Genomic DNA, 21,746 nt, shown 5'->3' on the forward strand with positions numbered 1-21,746 from the left:
AACGATGAGTGGATAAGAGTCAAGCCGTAATTTTGATTAAGACATTAATGAGCGAGCTAAGACGGATGTAGTCCATATGCCTATTTGTTCAGCACTTTTGAAAAGGGCAGCGACAGAATTCAGAACATGGGCCGTTCTTACAGTATTCTCCCTGTACACCAAGTCAGAACCGTAAGATAAATAAAGGGGGCATATAAGCAGACAATGAAAGCGCTTACAATATTCTATGATGACAATTCTCTAAAACAGGCTAAAGGCTACATGTGCACCACCAAGTCAGAACAGTAGGCTAAGTTCTAAGGGGGAGCGGGACCAAATTCTTAGGGTGAGACACATGGGTTACTAACAGCTTACTACACAACATACACTTAGTATTACTTTCTTAGCTACAGTATACATATCTCCCTAGCATATTACATAATTTATGCAGCAGCATACAATACATTTTTGGACTAACCTTGTTGTGCTGTGCTCACTTGAACAAGAAGGTGGCGCAGTGGTCTTTCTTATGGGCATACGTTGTCATCAAACTTTGTCATCAAAGTCTGGCATTCTCTGGATGAAGTCATGCTGGATTGACAGCATGGCCAATGTATTCAACCTTTTCTGGCCCATGGTGTTGCGTGTGAATGTTTGCTTTAAGCTTGGAAAAGAGACCCTTTCATACAGATGTATTAAATCCTTATACCCAGACTTGGACCACAAACCCTCTCCACCGAATAGGAGGCAGGGGAAGCTAAATAGTGATTGCTTTGCCAAGCTCGCAGTTAGCCACTGATTCCTTCCAAACCACTCATTGTTGAATTTGCAATTTCCGTCTTTTATGTCCAATGGCCGATGTGCACCAATATATTTGATCTATAATTTATCTTCATATGACAAGGATTGAAAAGGATTTGCCAGTAGATTGTCCACATGATTCATGATGATGACTGCTTGCTAGCTAAGATCTTGAAAGTATGATGTTGACATGATCAGTCCAATCAAAGCTATGGTAGATATAACGTGATTTTATGTCATTTAATCTGCGGCCAATGACCTTGAGCCTTCTTGGACGGGCACTTCTACTGTAAATCTATGGCAGCACCCAAGGGGGCTTGAACTGCCACCCCTCTAGCTCTCTGTATTTTTCTGCAGTGACATAGTGTCCCCATGAGTGACAGAACACTGAGCCAATCACAGCGCAACTAGAGAAGATTACAAACGCCTACACCACAGATAGAACAATGAGAACATCTTTGCCTACGCTCTGTATTTTCCGCTGGCTGCCCCTCCACCACAGAAAGCACTAAGCTAGGTTGAAACACCTGCGTTTTGGAGCTGCCTTACTCAAGAAAGAGACCATGTTCGTATGCGACTTTATTAACTCACATAATTTTTTGTTTTACATTGTTTGCAAACTGATATGTGACACGAATCAATGCCAGAATAACATGCAAAACAGGCCAATTTTTGGGGTGTATAATATATATATATAATTTTTTTAGGAGCTGAAGCCCCAGCTGCCCTGAATGACAGGTCACCACTGACTGGAGCACCCCTGCCTCCCGCCTGTCCTTTAAACATTTACCAATAGAAGTATAAAGAGGGGTTCCTGCAAATGCAGGAATTCCCACTTCCTCCTTCTTGCTTTCAATGAGAATGACAGGTTTATAACTCACATTTCTATATGAATTTGTCGTCGCCCAAAAAGTTACATATTGCAGCTTTAATGATGAATACATCCTATACAAAAATACACAGAAAGATATATATATAATAAAAAAATGATTCTGATTAATTTCTATGGCCTCACAACTGTATTTTTTAGAGAGTCAAAGGGGCGTGCTCCTCACCTTATCACGTGCTACGGACTGCAACACCATTGGCTTAATAGGAGCTTCCTGATTCGTCTTATAGCTGTCTACTTTCGCTCACACTGTAGCTCGAAATTCCCTCCAAAGTAAATACACAATGTTTGTATTTTTGAAATGATTACATTTAACATTAACGAGAAGATAACGTGTTGATTCACTTAGACACTAAAGTTCTCACGACATAGCCAGCTATCACTGTGTTGTTGACAGTGAGGATTATTTTGCTCGACGAGAACTGCAGCCATGATGGCGTCTAACTACAACGCTAAGGAAGAGTACGGACACCAGCCTGGTGCTACGGGCCATGGAGGCGCAGGAACTATGACAAATAAAAAGCCGGACAACACTGCGTTCAAACAGCAAAGACTGCCCGCGTGGCAACCTATTTTGACAGCAGGCGCTGTTCTTCCTGCTTTCTTTGTCATTGGTCTCATCTTCATCCCCATCGGCGTTGGGCTTTTCGTGACATCAAACAACATCAAAGAGTTCGCGGTAACGTTAGCTAACAAACCATAAAGTATAGATACCATAGCATAGTCAATTCATTTTGATTGTGTATGGGTTAACTCTGTTGGCTAGCTAACTATCTTTCAGTTATTGTTTGCTTTGAGTGTAATTGCTAGCTAAATTGTCGCTGTGTTATTGATAATCTCCCTAATTTACAGATCGATTACACTGGTGTTGACATGTCAAGTCCGTGCTACAACTGTTCTCAAAGCTACAGCTGGAACAGCACAAAGTCATGTACCTGCTCTGTACCCTTCGCTCTGGATCAACCATTTGAGGTAAGCTGAACATAACCTACAGCCTTATTTTCCCTTTGGGGTTCTCAAAGTACTGTATAATCACAATTAAAAGTGTAGGCAAGTCGATCAGTAATAACTGGACTGGAGGCATACTTCCGTTTAGTGTCCATTAACTACTCTTTATCTGCTCTATTTAGAAACACTTAATGGTCGGCCCCTGTGTCTTCAGAATCGATCATTACTATTTTAAACCATTGCCCTGAATGTTATTTATTATGCACTCAAATAGCTTTTTCAGGAGGATGTTATTATGTGAAGGAAATCCTTATTTAGACACTCAACCCCCTGCCCTTTCATCTTGGAGTTGCTGCATTGTTGCATTGTCTTATGAAGGCCTATTCTCTCATCCGATGAATAACTAATCTAATTCATGACTCATTGATCTGAAATTCTTCCCCTACAGAGCAACGTTTTCATGTACTACGGATTGTCAAACTTTTATCAGAATCACAGACGCTATGTGAAGTCAAGAGATGACAGCCAGTTAAACGGAGATAAGACTTCTCTACAGGTATGTTACAGGTGCACTGTTACGAACCCTGTGGCTTTAAAAGTCTAGGGTGGATGGAAAAGAGACCCGTAACATAACTCATGCAAATTAGAATAGTGACACGGAAACAGTGAGAACAAAAATACACCGACAACCATAAGCTACCGTCAAACACAAAATGTTTATTATGAACACACGGTAAAGGTTTGGGAAAAGGGGCTGAGCAGGACCCAAGGAATGAAACAATAATGTCAAAAACCCCTAAACTGATCTTGCCTGCCTCAAGAACCGCTAAGCTACTGCTAACCATACAAAAATACAGTGGGTGGTCCGCTCAGGTCTAACTAGTGTTTTTAGACAATGTTTTTCCTACGGGTAATGTATGCCCAAGGGCAACTTGCTAAATCCCCCTTTTCCCAGGAACACACAACATAGTTACCATATAGAGTAAACAGCAAATGAGTGAGTACACAAAAAACAGGACACCACAGTATCCATACTCACAAATGAAAAGAGTCTCTCTGTCAGCAAACACAACTGACTAGCTTTTAAAACAATGTGATGTGAGTGAAAAACCAGAAACAGGTGGTGCAATGCAGAGGAATGTCCACTGATTGGTCCACCTCAGCAATCAGCAGACGAACGGATGTCGGACAGGTTGGACACCCCAACGAACACCAATCAGGAACACAAAGGACACCTGTGATTAGGGCAGAAGGAGAGGAAAAACACATACAGGATACCTGTATCCGTAACATGCACTTAGATGTAGCCTATGCCCTCTCTACTATCAAGTATCACATTATATATTGAATAGATATAGGCCTAATTGTTAGATTTAAACATCTCATAATTTGTATGCTGCACTGAAACATCTTGGCACTCTTTACAGAGCCCCAGCAAGGAATGTGAGCCGTACCGCAGCAGTGACAACAAGCCAATCGCTCCATGTGGTGCTATCGCCAATAGCCTCTTCAATGGTAAGATTTGAGGGCAAAATGTTCACTTAGCAAAAAGTTTTTCCATTTTCTGTGCCGCAGTCTTAGTAACATTACTGCACAAACAAATGCTCAACCACAAACTTACACAACACTATTTACAGTGCATTCGGAAAGTATTCACACCTCTGGACTTTTTCCACATTTTGTTAAATCAGGTTCTTGGTCACCTCCCTGACCAAGGCCCTTCTCCCCTGATTGCTCAGTTTGGCTGGGCGGCCAGCTCTAGGAAGAGTCTTGGTGGTTCCAAACTTCTTCCATTTAAGAATGATTGAGGCCACTGTGTTGTTGGGACCTTCAATGCTGCAGACATTTTTTGGTACCCTTCCCCAGATCTGTGCCTCGACACAATCCTGTCTCTGAGCTCTATGGACAATTCCTTCGACCTTATGGCTTGGTTTTTGCTCTGACATGTACTGTCAACTGTGGGACCTTTATATAGACAGGTGTGTTCCTTTCCAAATCATGACCAATCAATTGAATTTACCACAAGTTGTAGAAACATCAAGGATGATCAATGGAAACAGGATGCACCTGAGCTCAATTTTGAGTCTCATAGCAAAGGGTCTGAATACTTATGTAAATAAGGTATTTCAGTTTTTTATTTGTAATACATTAGCAAACATTTCTCTACCTGTTTTCACTTTGTCATTATGGAGTATTGTGTGTAGATTGAGGGGGGGGAAATAATTATCAATTTTAGAATAAGGCTGTAACGTAACAAAATGTGGGAAAAGGGAAGGGGTCTGAATACTTTCCGAATGCACTGTAGATACACGTCTGCCTATTTGGACCAGCCCTTGAATAGAGTTTTTGGAGTGGATTTACTCTAGCTTGCCATTAAAGCGTCAGTGTTGGTCCACTATTTCAGAGACCGGGCTTGCTATTGACTGCCATGTATATCTCCTCATCAGACACTCTGGAGCTGTATTACATTGACCCCAATGGCTCCAGAACGGCGATTCCTCTGGTGAAGAAGGGTATTGCATGGTGGACGGACAAGCATGTCAAATTCAGGAACCCCAGTGGAAACAACAACAACCTCACTGTAGTTTTCCAAGGTGATTTGCATACCATGCAAAATGACACGACTACCTTGTAATAATCAAATGATCATGACTGACTAGGCCTTTTTCCTCCTTCAGGCACAAGCAAACCTGTGAACTGGAGAAAAGCTGTCTATGAGCTGGACCCATCGGACTCTGACAACAATGGCTTCATCAATGAGGATTTCATTGTGTGGATGAGGACAGCTGCCCTGCCCACCTTCCGCAAGCTGTACCGCATCATCCAGAAGAAGGCCAACAACTTGACCCCCACTCTTCCCCGAGGGGAATACATCCTGGAGGTCACCTACAGTATCCTTTTGAGAAAGACCGCAATCCATATAGATTCATGGTAGGCATACACTACCAGTCAAAAGTTTGGACACACCTACTCATTCAAGGGTTTTTCTTTATTTTTACTATTTTTTACATTGTAGAATAATAGTGAAGACATCAAAACGATGAAATAACACATGGAATCGTGTAGTAAGCAAAAAAGTGTTAAACAAATCAAAATATATTTGAGATTCTTCAAATAACCAGCTTCATGAGGTAGTCACCTGGAATGCATTTCAATTAACAGGTGTGCCTTCCTAAAAGTTAATTTGTGGCATTTCTTTCCTCCTTAATGTGTTTGAGCCAATCAGTTGTGTTGTGACAAGGTAGGGGTGGTATACAGAAGATAGCCCTATTTGGTAAAAGACTAAGTCCATATTATGGCAAGAACAGCTCAAATAAGCGAAGAGAAACGACAATCCATAATTACTTTAAGACAAAAAGTTCAGTCAATACAGAACATTTCAAGAACTTTGAAAGTTTCTTCAAGTGCCGTCACAAAAACCATCAAGTGCTATGATGAAACTGGCTCTCATGAGGAACACCACAGGAATGGAAGACCCAGAGTTACTTCTGCTGCTGAGGATAAGTGCATTAGTTACCAGCCTCAGAAATTGCAGCCCAAATAAATGCTTCAGAGTTCAAGTCACAGACACATCTCAACATCAACTGTTCAGAGGGGACTGTGTGAATCAGGCCTTCATGGTCGAATTGCTGCAAAGAAACCAATACTAAAGGACACCAATAAGAAGAAGAGACCTGCTTGGGCCAAGAAACACGAGCAATGGACATTAGACCGGTGGAAATGTGTCCTTTGGTCTAGAGTCCAAATTTTAGATTTTTGGTTTGACTGTTGTCTTTGTGAGACGCAGTGTGGGTGAACGGATGATCTCCGCATGTGTATTTCCCACCGTAAAGCATGGAGGAGGAGGTGTTATGTTGTGGGGGTGCTTTCCTGGTGACACTGTCTGTGATCTATTTAGAATTCAAGGCACACTTAACCAGCATGGCTACCACAGCATTCTGCAGTGATACGCCATCCCATCTGGTTGGGCTTAGTGGGATTACCATTTGTTTTTCAACAAGAAGGAGAGTGATTGAGTGCTGCATCAGATGACCTGGCCTCCACAATCCCCCGACCTCAACCCAATTGAGATGGTTTGGGATGAGTTGGACCGCAGAGTGAAGAAAAAGCAGCCAACAAGTGCTCAGCATATGTGGGAACTCCTTCAAGACTGTTGGAAAAGCATTCCAGGTGAAGCTGGTTGAGAGAATGCCAAGAGTGTGATCAAGGCAAAGGGTGGCTACTTTGAAGAATATCAAATATATATTTTGATTTGTTTAACACTTTTTTTTGGCTACTACATGATTCCATATGTGTTATTTCATAGTTTTGCTGACTTCACAATTTATTCTACAATGTAGAAAATAAAGAAACTCTTGAATGAGTAGGTGTGTCCAAACTTTTGACTGGTACTGTATATGTTTGTATTGAGAGAACATTGCACATAGGATACATTTACATTTACATTTTAGTCATTTAGCAGACGCTCTTATCCAGAGCGACTTACAGTTAGTGAATACATTTTTTTTTTTTATACTGGCCCCCCGTGGGAATCAAACCCACAACCCTGGCGTTGCAAACGCCATGCTCTATCAACTGAGCTACATCCCTGCCGGCCATTCCCTCCCCTACCCTGGACGACGCTGGGCCAATTGTGCGCCGCCCATGAGTCTCCCGGTCGCGGCCAGCTGCGACAGAGCCTGGATTCGAACCAGGATCTCTAGTGGCACAGTTAGCACTGCGATGCAGTGCCTTAGACCACTGCGCCATACATAGAGGCATATGAGTTTGTGTTCAGTTATAAACTTACTCCATTTAGCTATAATTACAATAAATCAACCTATGTCCAGTACAATGCTTACTTTACTGAATCTTTATTCTCTTTTACCATTCACAACGTCTACATAGGATATATACAATTATCTTTAAAATCTTCATGTCCAGATGCTGCTGCTGTCATTTCCTTTTAACCATGTGAACTCAGATTACCCCGTGCGGAGCTTCAATGGGAGGAAGCGCATGATCCTGAGCACCATCTCCTGGATGGGCGGCAAGAACCCCTTCCTGGGCATCGCTTACATCACAGTGGGCTCCGTCTGCTTCTGCCTGGGCTTAGTCCTCCTCAGCATCCACTACAGATATGGGAAACGTAACAACAGTGCAGAGATTTCCAGCTGAAGGGCTTCCTCATAAGGAGACTCTACTTCTTCCTCCCTCTGCATGCCTGGGTCTAGCCACCACTAGTCTGGCCCTGCTCTGGACTGCTTGCTGATTTAGCCTGGATGCACTGCTCTTTGTTTGTTAAAATGGTTGTGTTTTGGGTTGTAATGTTAGCTCACTCATCCCCACCTCCAGGGGAAGGCTGCAGTCAGGTGTTTTTCAGAAGGGTATGATATATATTTCAGCATGTTCCAGATATCTATTGTGTAGAACTTACACCATTGCGTATTCTCGGTGACAAAGAATGTCTGTTCTACACAATATATATCTGAATTGTCTGTAACATTGTGCCCTCCTGAATAAGGCCCGTGTGTGTTACACCCTGTAAACTAATGGGATGAGACACAAGAAGGCTTAGGATACTGTCTTTGTACGAGATGACTGCTGAAAACGTTCTCTGTGGTCCTGAAGTACATACTGTGTTTGTATTTTCTATTTATCCATATCTTATCTCAAAGGACAACATGTATATTATTTGAGCAATGTTTGTTGTGTATGGCTTGATGGCTATATTTTAATGTAAGTTCCACATGCATATTATTCTGAAATATTTCCTGTTTGTGAATGTACTAAATGTATTTAATTTACATACCTCTGAGGCTATTTCAAACAGTTTTGAATTGGGAACAAAAGTTCATCGACATGTTGCTTCTGCTTTATTCATAATGACTGCAAGCATTGATTATTGCAGGGTAAAAGAGCAGTCATCGATTTTTACCAAATAAATGTTCACATGTTGATTGTATTGCCACTCAACAAAAAAGATCTTATTCAGATTGGTTTGTCAATGTTTAATCACATTTTTATTTTTATTAATTACTGTATTTATTGGTCAAAATGTGCGTTTCTCTAATATGGTATGTGTGAAATCCTATTTTGTACTCTGAGGCTACATCTATAGCCAACTTGATCTGAAGTTTTTATGGACCAATGCTATTGACGTTGTCTCTACAATGAAACCTGTTGACTTGACTATCAAAATACATTTTTAAACAAATTTAACAAGCATCATTTCAATGTTGACAATGCTATGCACTTTAAAAGTGATACATTTGTTATGCAGTACTTGAATTTTCCTTTGGTTGTTATCTTTGTTTTTAAAGCTAATTCCGCCCTTCTTTAATATGATATTGCATTGGATAATGTACTGATATTTCAAAAGTTAATAAAATTCGAAAAACTGTATTTGCAAGATTGTTTTTTGTTTCCCCCATCAATTACATTACTTTTATCGTTAGTGGCAGTTAAATGTGAGGCGCAGTCCTGGGTGTTGCCCAATGATGTATATAAACCCTAGAATACGCCTGCTACGTTTTGGCCAATGAGAGGCTTTGCAGCCACCGGTCCGCCATATTGGCACTCCTCAGAAAAGCAGTGCTACATAGGAATGAATAGAATTATTCAGTATTTAAGGACAGAATTACATGTATGTATGTTTGTATTTTGTTTTTGTGGGTACAGTATTTTATGTTTATCTTACATAACATGATGAAAGTATGCATTAAGCTGTCTGTAATAGAATAAACGTGGCAAAAACAAATATAGATATTCGTAAATGTATTTCTGTAGCGTACACAGGTATTCTATCACAATATACACCTTTCAGATGTTACTGCCTGTCAGTAGCCTATTGAATGTCAGGCCAGGCTTCTCTAAATGTGAGCAGAGAACACAGAAATTGCAAATGTCTTAATTTGAGCAGAGAACACAGAAATTGCCAATGTCTCTTTCTGCCAAACGGGGAAACTGACTTTTTCCAGATTGGCAGCAACCACCTTCAGAGACTACGGTGAACGTTTCATCCCATGTAGGAGCTGCACCTACTTTTCACAGTTCCGGGATAATATTGTCAGGCCAAATTTCCAATGTGGAAACTGTCAGCTTACTGAGGAATATATGTCTGTCCAGCTCAGACATATAACCAAATTGAGACATTGCAGCGTATCCTGGATAGGTCCCACTCTAACACCTTTTCCTTTTCTACTCCTCAGCCTGGTCGTTGTGCCACTGCCTCACCACCATGTTGCCACTCTCTGAATGACTGGCCAGAGCTGCCCTGCAGAGACTGCTCCCTAGTGAAGTTACCTCTCCCCTCCCATCTCACCTGCCCTCCCCATCCTACCCCGACCTCCCCTCCCACCCCTCTCCTCTCAGAGAATAAAGGACCAAGGACGCTTAATGAGGAGCTGGCGGATGCCACGGTTAACGATCCTGCATCCCAGTGGAGGCACGTCACACACCGTAAGCCCAGTGCAAGGCAGCGGTCTTTGGTGAATGGGGCTGAAATATAGTCCTAAATATTTCCCAAGCTAAAAGCATTGTATTTGAGACAAATCATTCACTAAACCCTAAACCTCAACTACATCTCGTAATGAATAATGTGGAAATTGAGCAAGTTGAGGTGACTAAACTGTTTGGAGTAACCCTGGATTGTAAACTGTCACGGTCAAAACATATTGATACAACAGTGGCTAAAATGGGGAGAAGTCTGTCCATGATAAAGCATACACAGAGAGCTAATGTAACCGGCACTGTACTGCACGGCTGTATCTCTGCGTTGTGTGTGATTGATTGGGACTATAGACGTGGACTTCGGAGATCAGGCTGTTTTAATGAATCAGAATTCTCTCTGCATCCAAAAGAAAATACAAAACATTTATAGAGCACAAATATGTTCTGCCCATTGTCGCCTCTTTCTCTCATAGTGCATCAAAATTATTTTTAGAATACAAAAATGAGTACAATCTCTCCTTATAATGTATCAACACATAACATACATTTTACATAGATAAAACCACATACCTGCATCCAAAAGAAAATACAAAACATTTGTAGAGCACAAATATGTTCTGCTCATTGTCGCCTCTTTCTACAACATAGACGCACAATACAAAGGACTGGGATCAGTCGAGGAGCTAGCCATCGTTCACACATACAATACCTTAGCTAGCTAGTAACCACATGTTGAATTCAGAATGTTAATATCATCCTAAAAAGTACAATTACAATTGCATCTTAACAATACCATCCACTCATGAGTAGACTCTAAATATACAACATTATTCATGAACAAAACACTGTGTGTATGACTTTGTGCTTGAAGGAATCTAACATTTTTTCTAAAGACGACAGAAAAAGCGTGCCTACCTCTCATAGTGCATCAAAATTATTTGAGCACGAGCATGCAGGGCAAAACGTAAGTACACACTCTCCTATTCCCAGGATGCAGGCATGCATAATAACAAATCAACATGCTATATTCATATATGAACACAGTGAAATTCACAAAGTACTTTAACAACTGTTACATTCACCCCTCCTGAATTTCACCAACCTTGTAAAACGAAACAAAATAATCTACCAAGCTCAAGGCATAATTCTGAATTCAGCGCAAAGCTACCCATAGGGTTCAGGGCAAGTGAAAGTTGGTCAGACCTTTAACTGCCCCTAGATGCATAGTGCCTCTTACACTATATCTACCTTCTTAGCCGTAAAAGAAACTGTCATTCTGTACTATATCTCTGTACTATGTTCAACTTGCACCTTCTGGGGGATTGACTCAATTAGTCTCTTGACAGGTTTAACTACCCTCCCCGCCCTTGTGCGACCCACCACTGGGCTAGGGGCCATGGTGACTAACAGTGGTTCTGGCCTTAGATCATTGATCAGAGGAGGGTTTGAAGGAATCAGCTCCAGGATCTCAGAAGTGCTTCCCGGGTCATTTTCCTCAGGCAGGCAAGGTTCTTCTGGTTCTGTCTTTGCATCCGATGTCCACAGCTCGGAGTAATCGCTTGAATCCTCCGCCATCCAAGATCCACTTTCCTCCCCAGAGTCCTCCATGTCTTCCCTGTCCAGTTCATCACTGGAATGCGTGGCCTCTCCTGCATCTACATTGATCAAAGGTCCTGCAGCATCACTGTCATTGAAGTACTCTGAATCATCCATTTCAAATGGCAGGAAGTTCACCTGCAGCAGTAGATTTTTGTGAACCACCTTCTCTCTGCCATCGCGGCCTTGGATTCTGTATGTGTGAGTTTGTGGATTGACTGAAGTCACTGTGAAAATCTCGGGATTCCACTTGTAAGCCAACTTGTGACGGCCCCTTTCACCCTTGTTGGCGATGAGGACACGATCCCCCATGGACAAACTGATGCCTTTAACCCGCTTGTCGTACTCCCGACCTTGTCGTCTGTGTTGCTTGTCAGTGTGCCTTTGGGCAACACTCATAGCTTCCTTCAGCCCAGTGATCAGCGTCTCAACATACTTGTTGCAATCCATAACACTGGAGTCGTCCAAGACATTGTGGAACATCACATCCACTGGTAGCCGAGGGACCCTACCAAACATGAGAAAGAATGGAGCATAGCCCGTGGTCTCATGAACAGTGGCATTATAGGCGAATGTCAATGACTGGATTTGTTCAGGCCAATGTTCCTTGGTTTTCAGGGGTAGACTCCTGAGCATGCTGCCTAAAGTCCTGTTGAAGCGTTCAGTCTCTCCATTCCCCATTGGGTGATATGCCGTGGTTCTTGACTTTTGGACACCAGAGAGCTTAACCAGTTCTGCTATTAACTCGCTCTCGAAATTCGCGCCCTGATCAAAATGGATCCTTGCAGCAAATCCATAGACACAGAAGACATGATCCCACAGTTTACGAGCTACTTGCTTGGCTGTCTGGTTTCTGCATGGCCATGCATGGGCAAGTTTAGTGAAGTGGTCAGTCACCACCAGAACATCAACTGAGTTCTTCTTACTCTCTTCCGCTGTCCAAAAATCCAAACACATCAACTCCATGGGAGAGCAGGTTTTGATGCTCTTTAACGGGGCTCTAGCCGCTGGCTCTGGAGTCTTTGCTAGAACTTATCTCTGGCAGCAGCGTACATAGTCCTTGATGTCTCTCTCCATTGCAGGCCAGAAAAACCTCTGTCTTGCCAGGGCTAGAGTTCTAGCCTGGCCTTGATGTCCTGCAAGGTCGTGAATGACGGTCATTGCTTTGAGGATACAGCGGTAGAATGACACATGGTGGCCTTTCTGCGGCGTTCATGTTCATAGATTCTCTCCTGTACTTCACTCGCAGTCCATTTCTCAGCAGACTTGTATTGGAATACTGCTGCCAGTTTGGGGTCAGGGCAGTATGTTACAAACATCATGACGACATCTGAGTTGTAGCAGTCAATCTTCTTACCTTGTCTCAAAATACCCTCGTCAGCGACATCTACGGCCTTGTTCAATCGAACCCAATACTCCACAACAGCCTCTCCGGGTACAGGTTTAGTATTGTAAAAATCAGCTAAAGGCATGCATGAGTAGGCCAATTCGTTGAAATTCTGTTTCAATCTCTGGCTTCTCTTTAGGATCAACAGTTGTCTCATTGCGTAAATGTATCTTTACCATGTCTCTTGCTTTGCCAGATAATCGACTAATCATCTCATCCGATTGTTCCCCAACAGGACATCTCTTCCTCCTCAAGTATATTATCATCAACTCCTCCCATTCATGAATGGAGCATTTGTCTGTACCATCTCCTCTATATGTAGGAGTCCTTCACATCTGATTGCATGATGAACTTCATTTTACTGAGGTCTACATATCCTGCTGACTCTGAGTGATGATGACTTATCTTCTATGTACTTACTGGTGGCTCATGAGTGCTGGACCTGCCACTCTGTATTTCCTCCCTAATGGAGCTCCCTATTTCCCGGGCTAGCTGAGTGACCAGCTCAGCTAAACCATCTACAGGGGCATTTTGATTAACACTAGATGAAGGGCTTTCATCAGTAGTTTTAGTGGAGCAAAACATGGGGGAACCTACTGCACCTACACGCTTTACAGGTGTTTGATCAGGGTATGAGAAAAACCTCCCCCTCCCAGCAGTGCATTTGGGTTCATCATCACCATTATAAGATGCCATGTCACTAAACCACTAATGTTATGTTAAAATTTCTGTTGATGAACACACTTCTATATTAGTTAACCATAAACAGCACTCTCAATACATCGTTTTCAGAAAATAAATAAACAGGAGATAATATAGACTGCAGATCCGCCACAAGGTTTATTTATTTTTGCCACAAGGCAGCAGCAGTACCTCAATGATGTAAACAAAGTCTCTAGAGCAGCAGCGCTGCGGTGATTGAGCTGACGTCGATCAACGATGAATCCGGGTCACGGCACCAATGTAACCGGCACTGTACTGCACGGCTGTATCTCTGCGTTGTGTGTGATTGATTGGGACTATAGACATGGACTTCGGAGATCAGGCTGTTTTAATGAATCAGAATTCTCTCTGCATCCAAAAGAAAATACAAAACATTTGTAGAGCACAAATATGTTCTGCTCATTGTCGCCTCTTTCTACAACATAGACGCACAATACAAAGGACTGGAATCAGTCGAGGAGCTAGCCATCGTTCACACATACAATACCTTAGCTAGCTAGTAACCACATGTTGAATTCAGAATGTTAATATCATCCTAAAAAGTACAATTACAATTGCATCTTAACAATACCATCCACTCATGAGTAAACTCTAAATATACAATATAATCTTTCAATTTAAATTATTATATAAAATTCTTGCTACCAATTGAATGTTATTTATATGGGGGATACAATCTTCCCAGCTCTGCAGATTTTGCTGTGAAGAGATAGAATCATTAGATCATTTGTTTTGGTTCTGTCCATTTGTAGCTTGTTTTTGGACACAGGTCCAGGAATGGCTAAAGGATTGCAATATTTACCTGGAACTAACCTTGCAGATAGCATTACTGGGTGATCTGAAAAGTCATAGTCAATCAATCAATAATATAATAATACTTTTAGCAAAAATGTTTATTTTTAATTCACAATCTGTAGAAGCAATGAGAATAGAAAGGTTCAGAACTTTTGTAAAACATCACAGTATGGTTGAAATATATATGGCAAATAGAAATCCTATATGGATGGTGTTAAGAGATAGATGGGAGGTATTGAATAGAGTTGAAGGATGGGACTAATAACAAATAACAACAAATAATAACAAAGATAGCTAATAATGTAAGCATACTGTGTCCATAATAAGTATATAGGTTGTATGTTGGGAGCTTTTGGGAAAGAGCACAGTTAGAAAGATATGGCATTTAGAAGCAAACCGGATGGACATCATGAAAATGATTGGAGAGGTTGAGAGTAGAAGAAGTTCAGGAGCAAAAAAATAAATATATATATATATATATATATATATATATATATATATATATATATATATATAGATATAGAATTATTGTAAAATTAACTCTGTCCTTAAGGTGTAGACAGTAAGTATAGACCGGAAGTAGAGGCCTGGGCGGTGTTGTTCACTAATTTACTCCAAGTAGGGAAAGGATGGTGGGGTTGAAAAGTAATAAAGGGGAATATATATATAAAAAAATAAAAAAACATGGGGGATTGGAAGTGATGCAGACAATTACATTGATAGAAGATACAATCTATCTGCAATATTAAGCTGATCCATCCCCCCCCAAAAAAAAAATTAAAAAAAAAAAAAAAAAAATACTCTAAATATACAACATTATTCATGAACAAAACACTGTGTGTATGATTTTGTGCTGGAAGGAATCTAACATTTTTTCTAAAGACAACAGAAAAAGTGTGCCTACCTCTCATAGTGCATAAAAATTATTTGAGCATGAGCATGCAGGGCAAAACGTAAGTACACACTCTCCTATTCCCAGGATGCAGGCATGCATAATAACAAATCAACATGCTATATTAATATATGAACACAGTGAAATTCACAAAGTACTTTAACAACTGTTACACTAACATTAATGATATGCAGGTCAATCTCTCATGGCTCAAAGTGGAAGAGAGATTGACGTCATCACTCCTTGTTTTTGTAAGAAGTGTTGACAAGCTGAATGTACAGATCTGTCTGTTTAAACTACTAGCCCACAGCTCAGACACCCACGCATACCCCACAATACATGCCACCAGAGGTCTCTTCACAATCTCCAAGTCCAGGACAGACTATGGGAGACGCACAGTACTACATACAGCCATGACAACATGGAACTCTATTCCACATCAGGTAACTGATGCAAGCAGTAGAATCAGATTTTAAAAAACAGGTAAAAAATACACCGTATGGAACAGCAGGGACGGTGAAGAGACACACACAAAGTACAGACACACGCATACGCATACATTGTAAAATTGTTGTATGGTGGTATTATACATTTTGTATTGTAGATATGTAGTGGTGTAATAATGTTATATGATGTACTGTTTTATCTTTTGTTTTATATGTAATGTAAGTGCTTTAATGTGTTTGGACCCCAGGAAGAGTAGCTGCTGCCTTGGCAGCACCTAATGGGGATCCCTAATAAATACAAATGTAAAATGATACAAAATATTTGATTGTCCAGCCTTCACACAAAGCAACCAATGAACATATCGTAACAATTTCTGGTCGTCACTAGTTACCACAGCCACAAAGTCATAGTTATGGCTAAACTGCACCTCGTTCTAAAATGTATCTTCTTAAAATCTGATTTTAAACCTAACCCTAACCACGCTGCTAACCGTATGCCTAACTCTAACCTTAAATTAAGACCAAAAAGGTAATTTTGTTTTCATTCATTTATACGATTTTGGCTTTGTGGCTGTGGTAGCCTCAGCGTGATTTTGGAGGTATGGCAACGCGAGACTATGGCTATTAGTGACAAATATGATGGAAATACTGACAAGATACATGTCTCTCCGCCCTAATAATGGAAGTCGTTGTCCGCAAGCGGCACGGCGGGATGTCTAGCTTCCGGATGTCTAGCATCATATTCGATGAGGGTTGGTGACGTCAACCGCCTGTATTCAGTGGAGAGAGACGCTATGCTACTAGCCTCAAATCATGAATATGCATAGCCATCTCCAGACAACTCCCATATAAATTGTTTTTTTCTCAGAGTTGCCGGGATGTCACGTGTCCTACTTATATTAGTACACTCGTAACACCTTACGCATTACGGAACTTCCATTAGATCAAATGAACCTCACGTAGCAAATATGCCATTATTTTTTGGGGGACCAAATTCAACTCTGACTTCCATACAAAAACTCCTTGCTTGGTGGGCGAAACAACGCCACCTGCTGGAGGGAGACACATTTCCGCCGAGTTGGGCTTCTCATCCTCTTCCTCTCTAGTGACAACCGCAATTTCTTCGCCGTAAAGAATCTTGGGATATCACCGGAAGCACAGTAGCTAGGTTTTCAAAGTGTCCTTGTGCACTCACCTAGAAATTTACTAAAATGTACAGGCAACTTATGGTAAGCGTTCAATTATATTTATTCGACTAATTGTTATGTATTCGTGTAAGCTATTCGATGTTTTATTCTTGGCTATTGCCGTTATCTGGCATGCTTCCTCAAGTGTTAGCTAACCACGCTATGTTGCTAAGCTAGCGTGTAACCGTTAACTAGCTACCCTGTTACATCAGGGTAGTTGGCTTACTAGTTAGCTAGCTACCACCTGATATTTTACGCTTGCTTGACAATCAAGTTAGCCTTCTGATCTAAACACATAGCTGGTGTTTTTATACAGTATATTGTTAACCTAACTAGAATAACCTATGCTAGTTACTAGGTAAGCTAACTAAATGAGTAAGTTATCTAGCTAACTACATAGTAACTATTCAATCAGCTAAACCTAACTTGCCACTTATTCTCTGCCACTGTTGAATTGTCTTCCACAAGTGTAAAGGTCGCATTGACCTAGTCACAATTTTCCTAGCTAACCTATCTAGCTACCAAGTGTTGTAAAAGGTGGCGTTTGCACGTACACTTGTCATGTGCATGGCTATTTTTGGAACAGGGTCCACGTCATCTGACACTTAAATATGCACTATGCAGAAATCGCTCCGCTATTTCCTGGTTGTTAAAATTCTAATTGTTCGCCTAATTTCAGTTTATGTGACGAAACAAGCAGTCATTGTGTAGCGTATAATTGTACCATCTAAACCGCTGTGAAATATATTTTCCATAACCAAAAATATTGTATATTCAGCTGTTTGAAGCTGGTGTAGAACATCGAAAGTAAAAGATGCAGAACCTTCAGCACGGGAAGCATGGACATAGCACACACAGAACAGATCTAACGCTTCTTAGATTTGCTTTCAACGTGAATGAATGATCTATAACTCAAATGTCTATGTGAATTGGGTCAAAAAGTTACATTGTAGCTTTAATGTATGTGTTTGGAGGATAATGGTGCTTTCAAGACAACTGGGAACTCTGAAAAATATTAGGTCAAATCATGGCGTCAGTGATCTTCAGGTCGGAAGGTCGGAGCTCTAGAAAGTTTCCGACTTGGAATAACGAGTTGATGACCGTTCAAAAATATTTTTTCCCAGTCTGAGCTTGTTTTTCCCCCGACTTCCCAGTTGTCTTAAACGCTCGGAAGTCGGAGATTTCCGAGTTACCAGTGGTTTTGAATGCGGCATAACTTATGCTCAGCTGTCTAGAATCACAGAACCGGACCGCTGAAGCGCGTAGTGCCTAAAAATCATCTGTCCTCGGTTGCAACACTCACTACCGAGTACCAAACTGCCTCTGGAAGCCACGTCAGCACAATAACTGTTCGTCGGGAGCTTCATGAAATGGGTTTCCATGGCCGAGCAGCCGGTGTAAAGCTCGCCGCCATTGGAATCTGGAGCAGTGGAAACACGTTCTCTGGAGTGATGAATCACGCTTCACCATCTGGCAGTCCAAAGGACAAATCTGGGTTTGGCCAGGAGAACGCTACCTGCCCGAATGCATAGTACCAACTGTAAAGTTTGGTGGAGGAGGACTAATAGTCTGGGGCTGTTTTTCATGGGTCAGGCTAGGCCCCTTAGTTCCAGTGAAGGGAAATATTAACGCTAATGACATTCTAGAGGATTCTGTGCTTCCAACTTTGTGGCAACAGTTTGGGGAAGGCCCTTTCCTGTTTCAGCATGACAATGCCCCTGTGCACAAAGAGAGGTCCATACAGAAATGGTTTATCGAGATCGGTATGGAAGAACTTGACTGGCCTGCACAGAGTCCTGACCTCAACCCAATCGAACACCTTTGGGATGAATTGGAACGCAAATTGCGAGTCAGGTCTAATCGCCCAACATCAGTGCCCGACCTCACTAATGCTTTTGTGGTTGAATAGAAGCAAGTCCCCGCAGCAATGTTCCAAGATCTAGTGGAAAGCCTTCCCAGAAGCGTGGTTGTTATAGCAGCAAAGGGGGGACCAACTCCATATTAATGCCCATGATTTTGGAATGAGATGTTCGACGAGCAGGTGTCCACATACTTTTGGTCATGTAGTGTAGCTAAGCTAGGCTACTAGTTAGTCCACATGTAAATACTTCAGTAATCATTGACTACGTTTTTTTTTATGGATCTCTTCCTGATCACCTGCATTTTCAGAGTCTTCAGCAGCTGTCCAGGCGGACTATCTCCAGTAGTGCCCGCAGACAGGTGGACAACATGGTCAAGGAGAAGCAGAAGCTGTTCCAGGTAAGCTCTGGGTCCAAGACAGGCAGATGGCGATGGAGCTGAGAGTTCCCCTGAAGAGCAGTGGAAATGTGGAATGGAACACCTGTCTACCGAAGCTCAAATACTTGTTTTTAAAAGTAGAAGTTGATAATTCTATTCTGGTTTTGTTTACCTCATTTTGACAGTCAACATTTGTGTTAAATCTTGTTTTACCAGTAATGGTGCATTAATGCTAAGGTTAATGTTAAAGTTTGCACTTTATTCTCAGGTTCTGGAAACAGAATCTTATTTTCCCCCCTTTGTAGCCTGAAAGATAAGTATTTATGATGTTTGCTCATAGAGTCACTCTTAGTTTGGGCTGGGCTGACTAATTTTGCATGCAGTGTGATATGCAATCAGCCAATGCAAAATTAGTCTTTTGATATCAATGCTTTGCTGAATCTTGCATAACACCCAGAGGATTTCCATAGCTGACACTTGCCCTGCTTTAAAATGTTAGTGCTAAAGCAATGATTGCTTTTCTGCAATTTGTTGTTGATTTACATCTTAGCCTAAGAAATTCCTGATCCTTTTAAGGTCATAATGTTCATGGTAAGTGTTTCCAGTTGTTCTAGGTTAGGCTATAATATCTCCCAAGCAGCACTTTGCTTTCCAAGAAGTATAAATCTTAATTGGGGTTATAAACGTCTCACAGAATATTTGGGCTTTGCCAGGGCTATTGTAGTGCAGTATGTGCTGATGAATGAAATATTCAACATATTCAGGTGGTGCAAAAGTGCTAAGACCATTTAAAATACGGCCACCCAGGCAGAACCATTTAGTTTTTGGTTCATATACGTTGCTATAAAGGGCTTCTTGGCATACTTCTGAATGTCAGATGATAGGCTCATTTCCTGTTTACACAGGCAGATAACGGGATACCAGTCCATCTGAAGGGAGGAGCCAAGGATGCTATTCTGTACAGGGCAACGATGGCCCTTACAGTCTTTGGTAAGTATGCATTACACTGAAATTGGGTATATGATGTTGTACAGCCCTGATATGACCCTCCTTGAATGTGACATTGATTGTAAGTGCTAATGGAATTTTTACGGCAGGTGATCAAGTAATCTAGATGAAGTCTAACCACAAACAGTCCAGTCGAATGCCAGTTTCACACATTTGCTGCTATGCCTGTTATATAAAAAATCTTTCTCCTCTCTTCACAGGAAGCGGATTTGTCGTGTATGAACTCCTCAATGCAGCAATGCCCAAGAAGGCATGAGTGCCGTTGTCCATCCCTAAATTAATATTCTCTGTTGTACAGATGTATGATCTGGGAGATTATTTGTCTTGTCAATAATGCCAATATGTTTCATGCATGGGATCAATATTTATTGATTGTACAATTAATGTACCACAGATAATAAAACAACCACAATACAAAGTCATATCCATGTGAATTCACAATCTCAATACATCTGGTCTGATATACAGTGTTATTCTATATTTAAAAAAAAAAAAATGTATTCTATGTCTGTATATAGCAATTCTGTTTTTAGCTGTGATTGTGTACATGAACCAATAGATAAACCATTATATGGGATAAAAGCCCCTGGGCCTATAGGATAATGATCACTTCTGCGCATATGGTTGACTTTCAATGCACCGCCCAAGATGTATGTCCTGCTTTTAAACACTAGAGGCCCTCACTGATCATGAAATGAGGGACATTTTATCTAGGTAGATTTGGTTTGAGGAAACTGTCTGGACTGACAATTTCTGATCCATGAAGATCCATTAATAATGTTTACAATCATCCCAAGAGGGGACACTGCCTCAATGATACCCAAGCTGTTCAAGGCTGTTGATATGGGCTACCCAGTGGTATAATGGTGCCTGGAGAAGTGGGTAAACTCTAATTTTGCACAAAAAAATCATAACTGCCCGCCCAGCGAAGGAAAGGCGCCCTATGGGAAAGATTCGGACCTAAACGGATAAACTGAGTCAGAAATTCACAGGTTTCAAACGTTCCCCATTTAAAAAAAAACATTTTTTACAGAAAAACAAAAAAGTCCATAACAATGCTTCACATCAGGAGACCACTTTTGAGTAGTTACCCTTTAATTCAATTGTTTGATTAGCAGTGTTTCTGTAGCACATGAGATGGAGTTTGCAAAAATAATGACCACTGGATTGATGCAAATAATCATCATGATATCATTCTGACAGGTAGGCATGGGCTACTTTGCACCTGGTTAACATTTAATAGAGAAGGTTTTTGTGAAGGCCTTCTATCTACCAGAAAACGGTTAGGCCTATCATTAGCATCGCTGTTCCTTAATTGTTATAAACCTGGAAGTTTTACTTGAAATTATGAAGCATGTCTTACCTTGCTAGCCTGTAGCCAAAACCCGACCATAGAAACGTGGAGGCAATTATTTTTATAGACTTA

General features: G+C 41.2%; 2 protein-coding genes across 2 annotated transcripts; both read left to right on the plus strand.

Annotated features, from left to right (window-relative positions):
- Nucleotides 1-1,866: 1,866 nt before the first annotated feature.
- On the plus strand, nucleotides 1,867-9,001 carry LOC311145775 (cell cycle control protein 50A-like). The gene is made up of 7 exons (XM_084182086.1): nucleotides 1,867-2,348; nucleotides 2,522-2,641; nucleotides 3,066-3,173; nucleotides 4,045-4,132; nucleotides 5,065-5,211; nucleotides 5,296-5,508; nucleotides 7,581-9,001. The coding sequence occupies exons 1-7, from the start codon at nucleotides 2,100-2,102 to the stop codon at nucleotides 7,772-7,774; spliced, it is 1,119 nt and encodes a 372-aa protein (XP_084038212.1). The 5' UTR covers nucleotides 1,867-2,099; the 3' UTR covers nucleotides 7,775-9,001.
- Nucleotides 9,002-16,996: 7,995 nt separating this feature from the next.
- LOC311146145 (cytochrome c oxidase subunit 7A2, mitochondrial-like) lies at nucleotides 16,997-20,742 on the plus strand. Its single transcript, XM_084182622.1, has 4 exons — nucleotides 16,997-17,116; nucleotides 19,244-19,333; nucleotides 20,218-20,302; nucleotides 20,521-20,742. Exons 1-4 carry the CDS (start codon nucleotides 17,099-17,101, stop codon nucleotides 20,574-20,576), a joined length of 249 nt encoding a protein of 82 aa, XP_084038748.1. The 5' UTR covers nucleotides 16,997-17,098; the 3' UTR covers nucleotides 20,577-20,742.
- Nucleotides 20,743-21,746: the final 1,004 nt, after the last annotated feature.

Source organism: Coregonus lavaretus (assembly GCF_964263955.1).
Source record: "Coregonus lavaretus genome assembly, chromosome: 18".
In the NCBI taxonomy this organism is placed as follows: Eukaryota; Metazoa; Chordata; class Actinopteri; order Salmoniformes; family Salmonidae; genus Coregonus; species Coregonus lavaretus.

What these genes read in the sequence shown, in the direction of transcription:
- LOC311145775 (XM_084182086.1), top strand. Translation starts at nt 2,100, where the DNA reads ATGATGGCGTCTAACTACAACGCTAAGGAAGAGTACGGACACCAGCCT. An exon ending in ACAACATCAAAGAGTTCGCG is followed by an intron (nt 2,349 to 2,521) that starts GTAACGTTAGCT and finishes CCTAATTTACAG; the next exon opens with ATCGATTACACTGGTGTTGA. An exon ending in CTCTGGATCAACCATTTGAG is followed by an intron (nt 2,642 to 3,065) that starts GTAAGCTGAACA and finishes CTTCCCCTACAG; the next exon opens with AGCAACGTTTTCATGTACTA.
- LOC311146145 (XM_084182622.1), top strand. An exon ending in AGAAGCAGAAGCTGTTCCAG is followed by an intron (nt 19,334 to 20,217) that starts GTAAGCTCTGGG and finishes CTGTTTACACAG; the next exon opens with GCAGATAACGGGATACCAGT. An exon ending in GATGGCCCTTACAGTCTTTG is followed by an intron (nt 20,303 to 20,520) that starts GTAAGTATGCAT and finishes CTCTCTTCACAG; the next exon opens with GAAGCGGATTTGTCGTGTAT.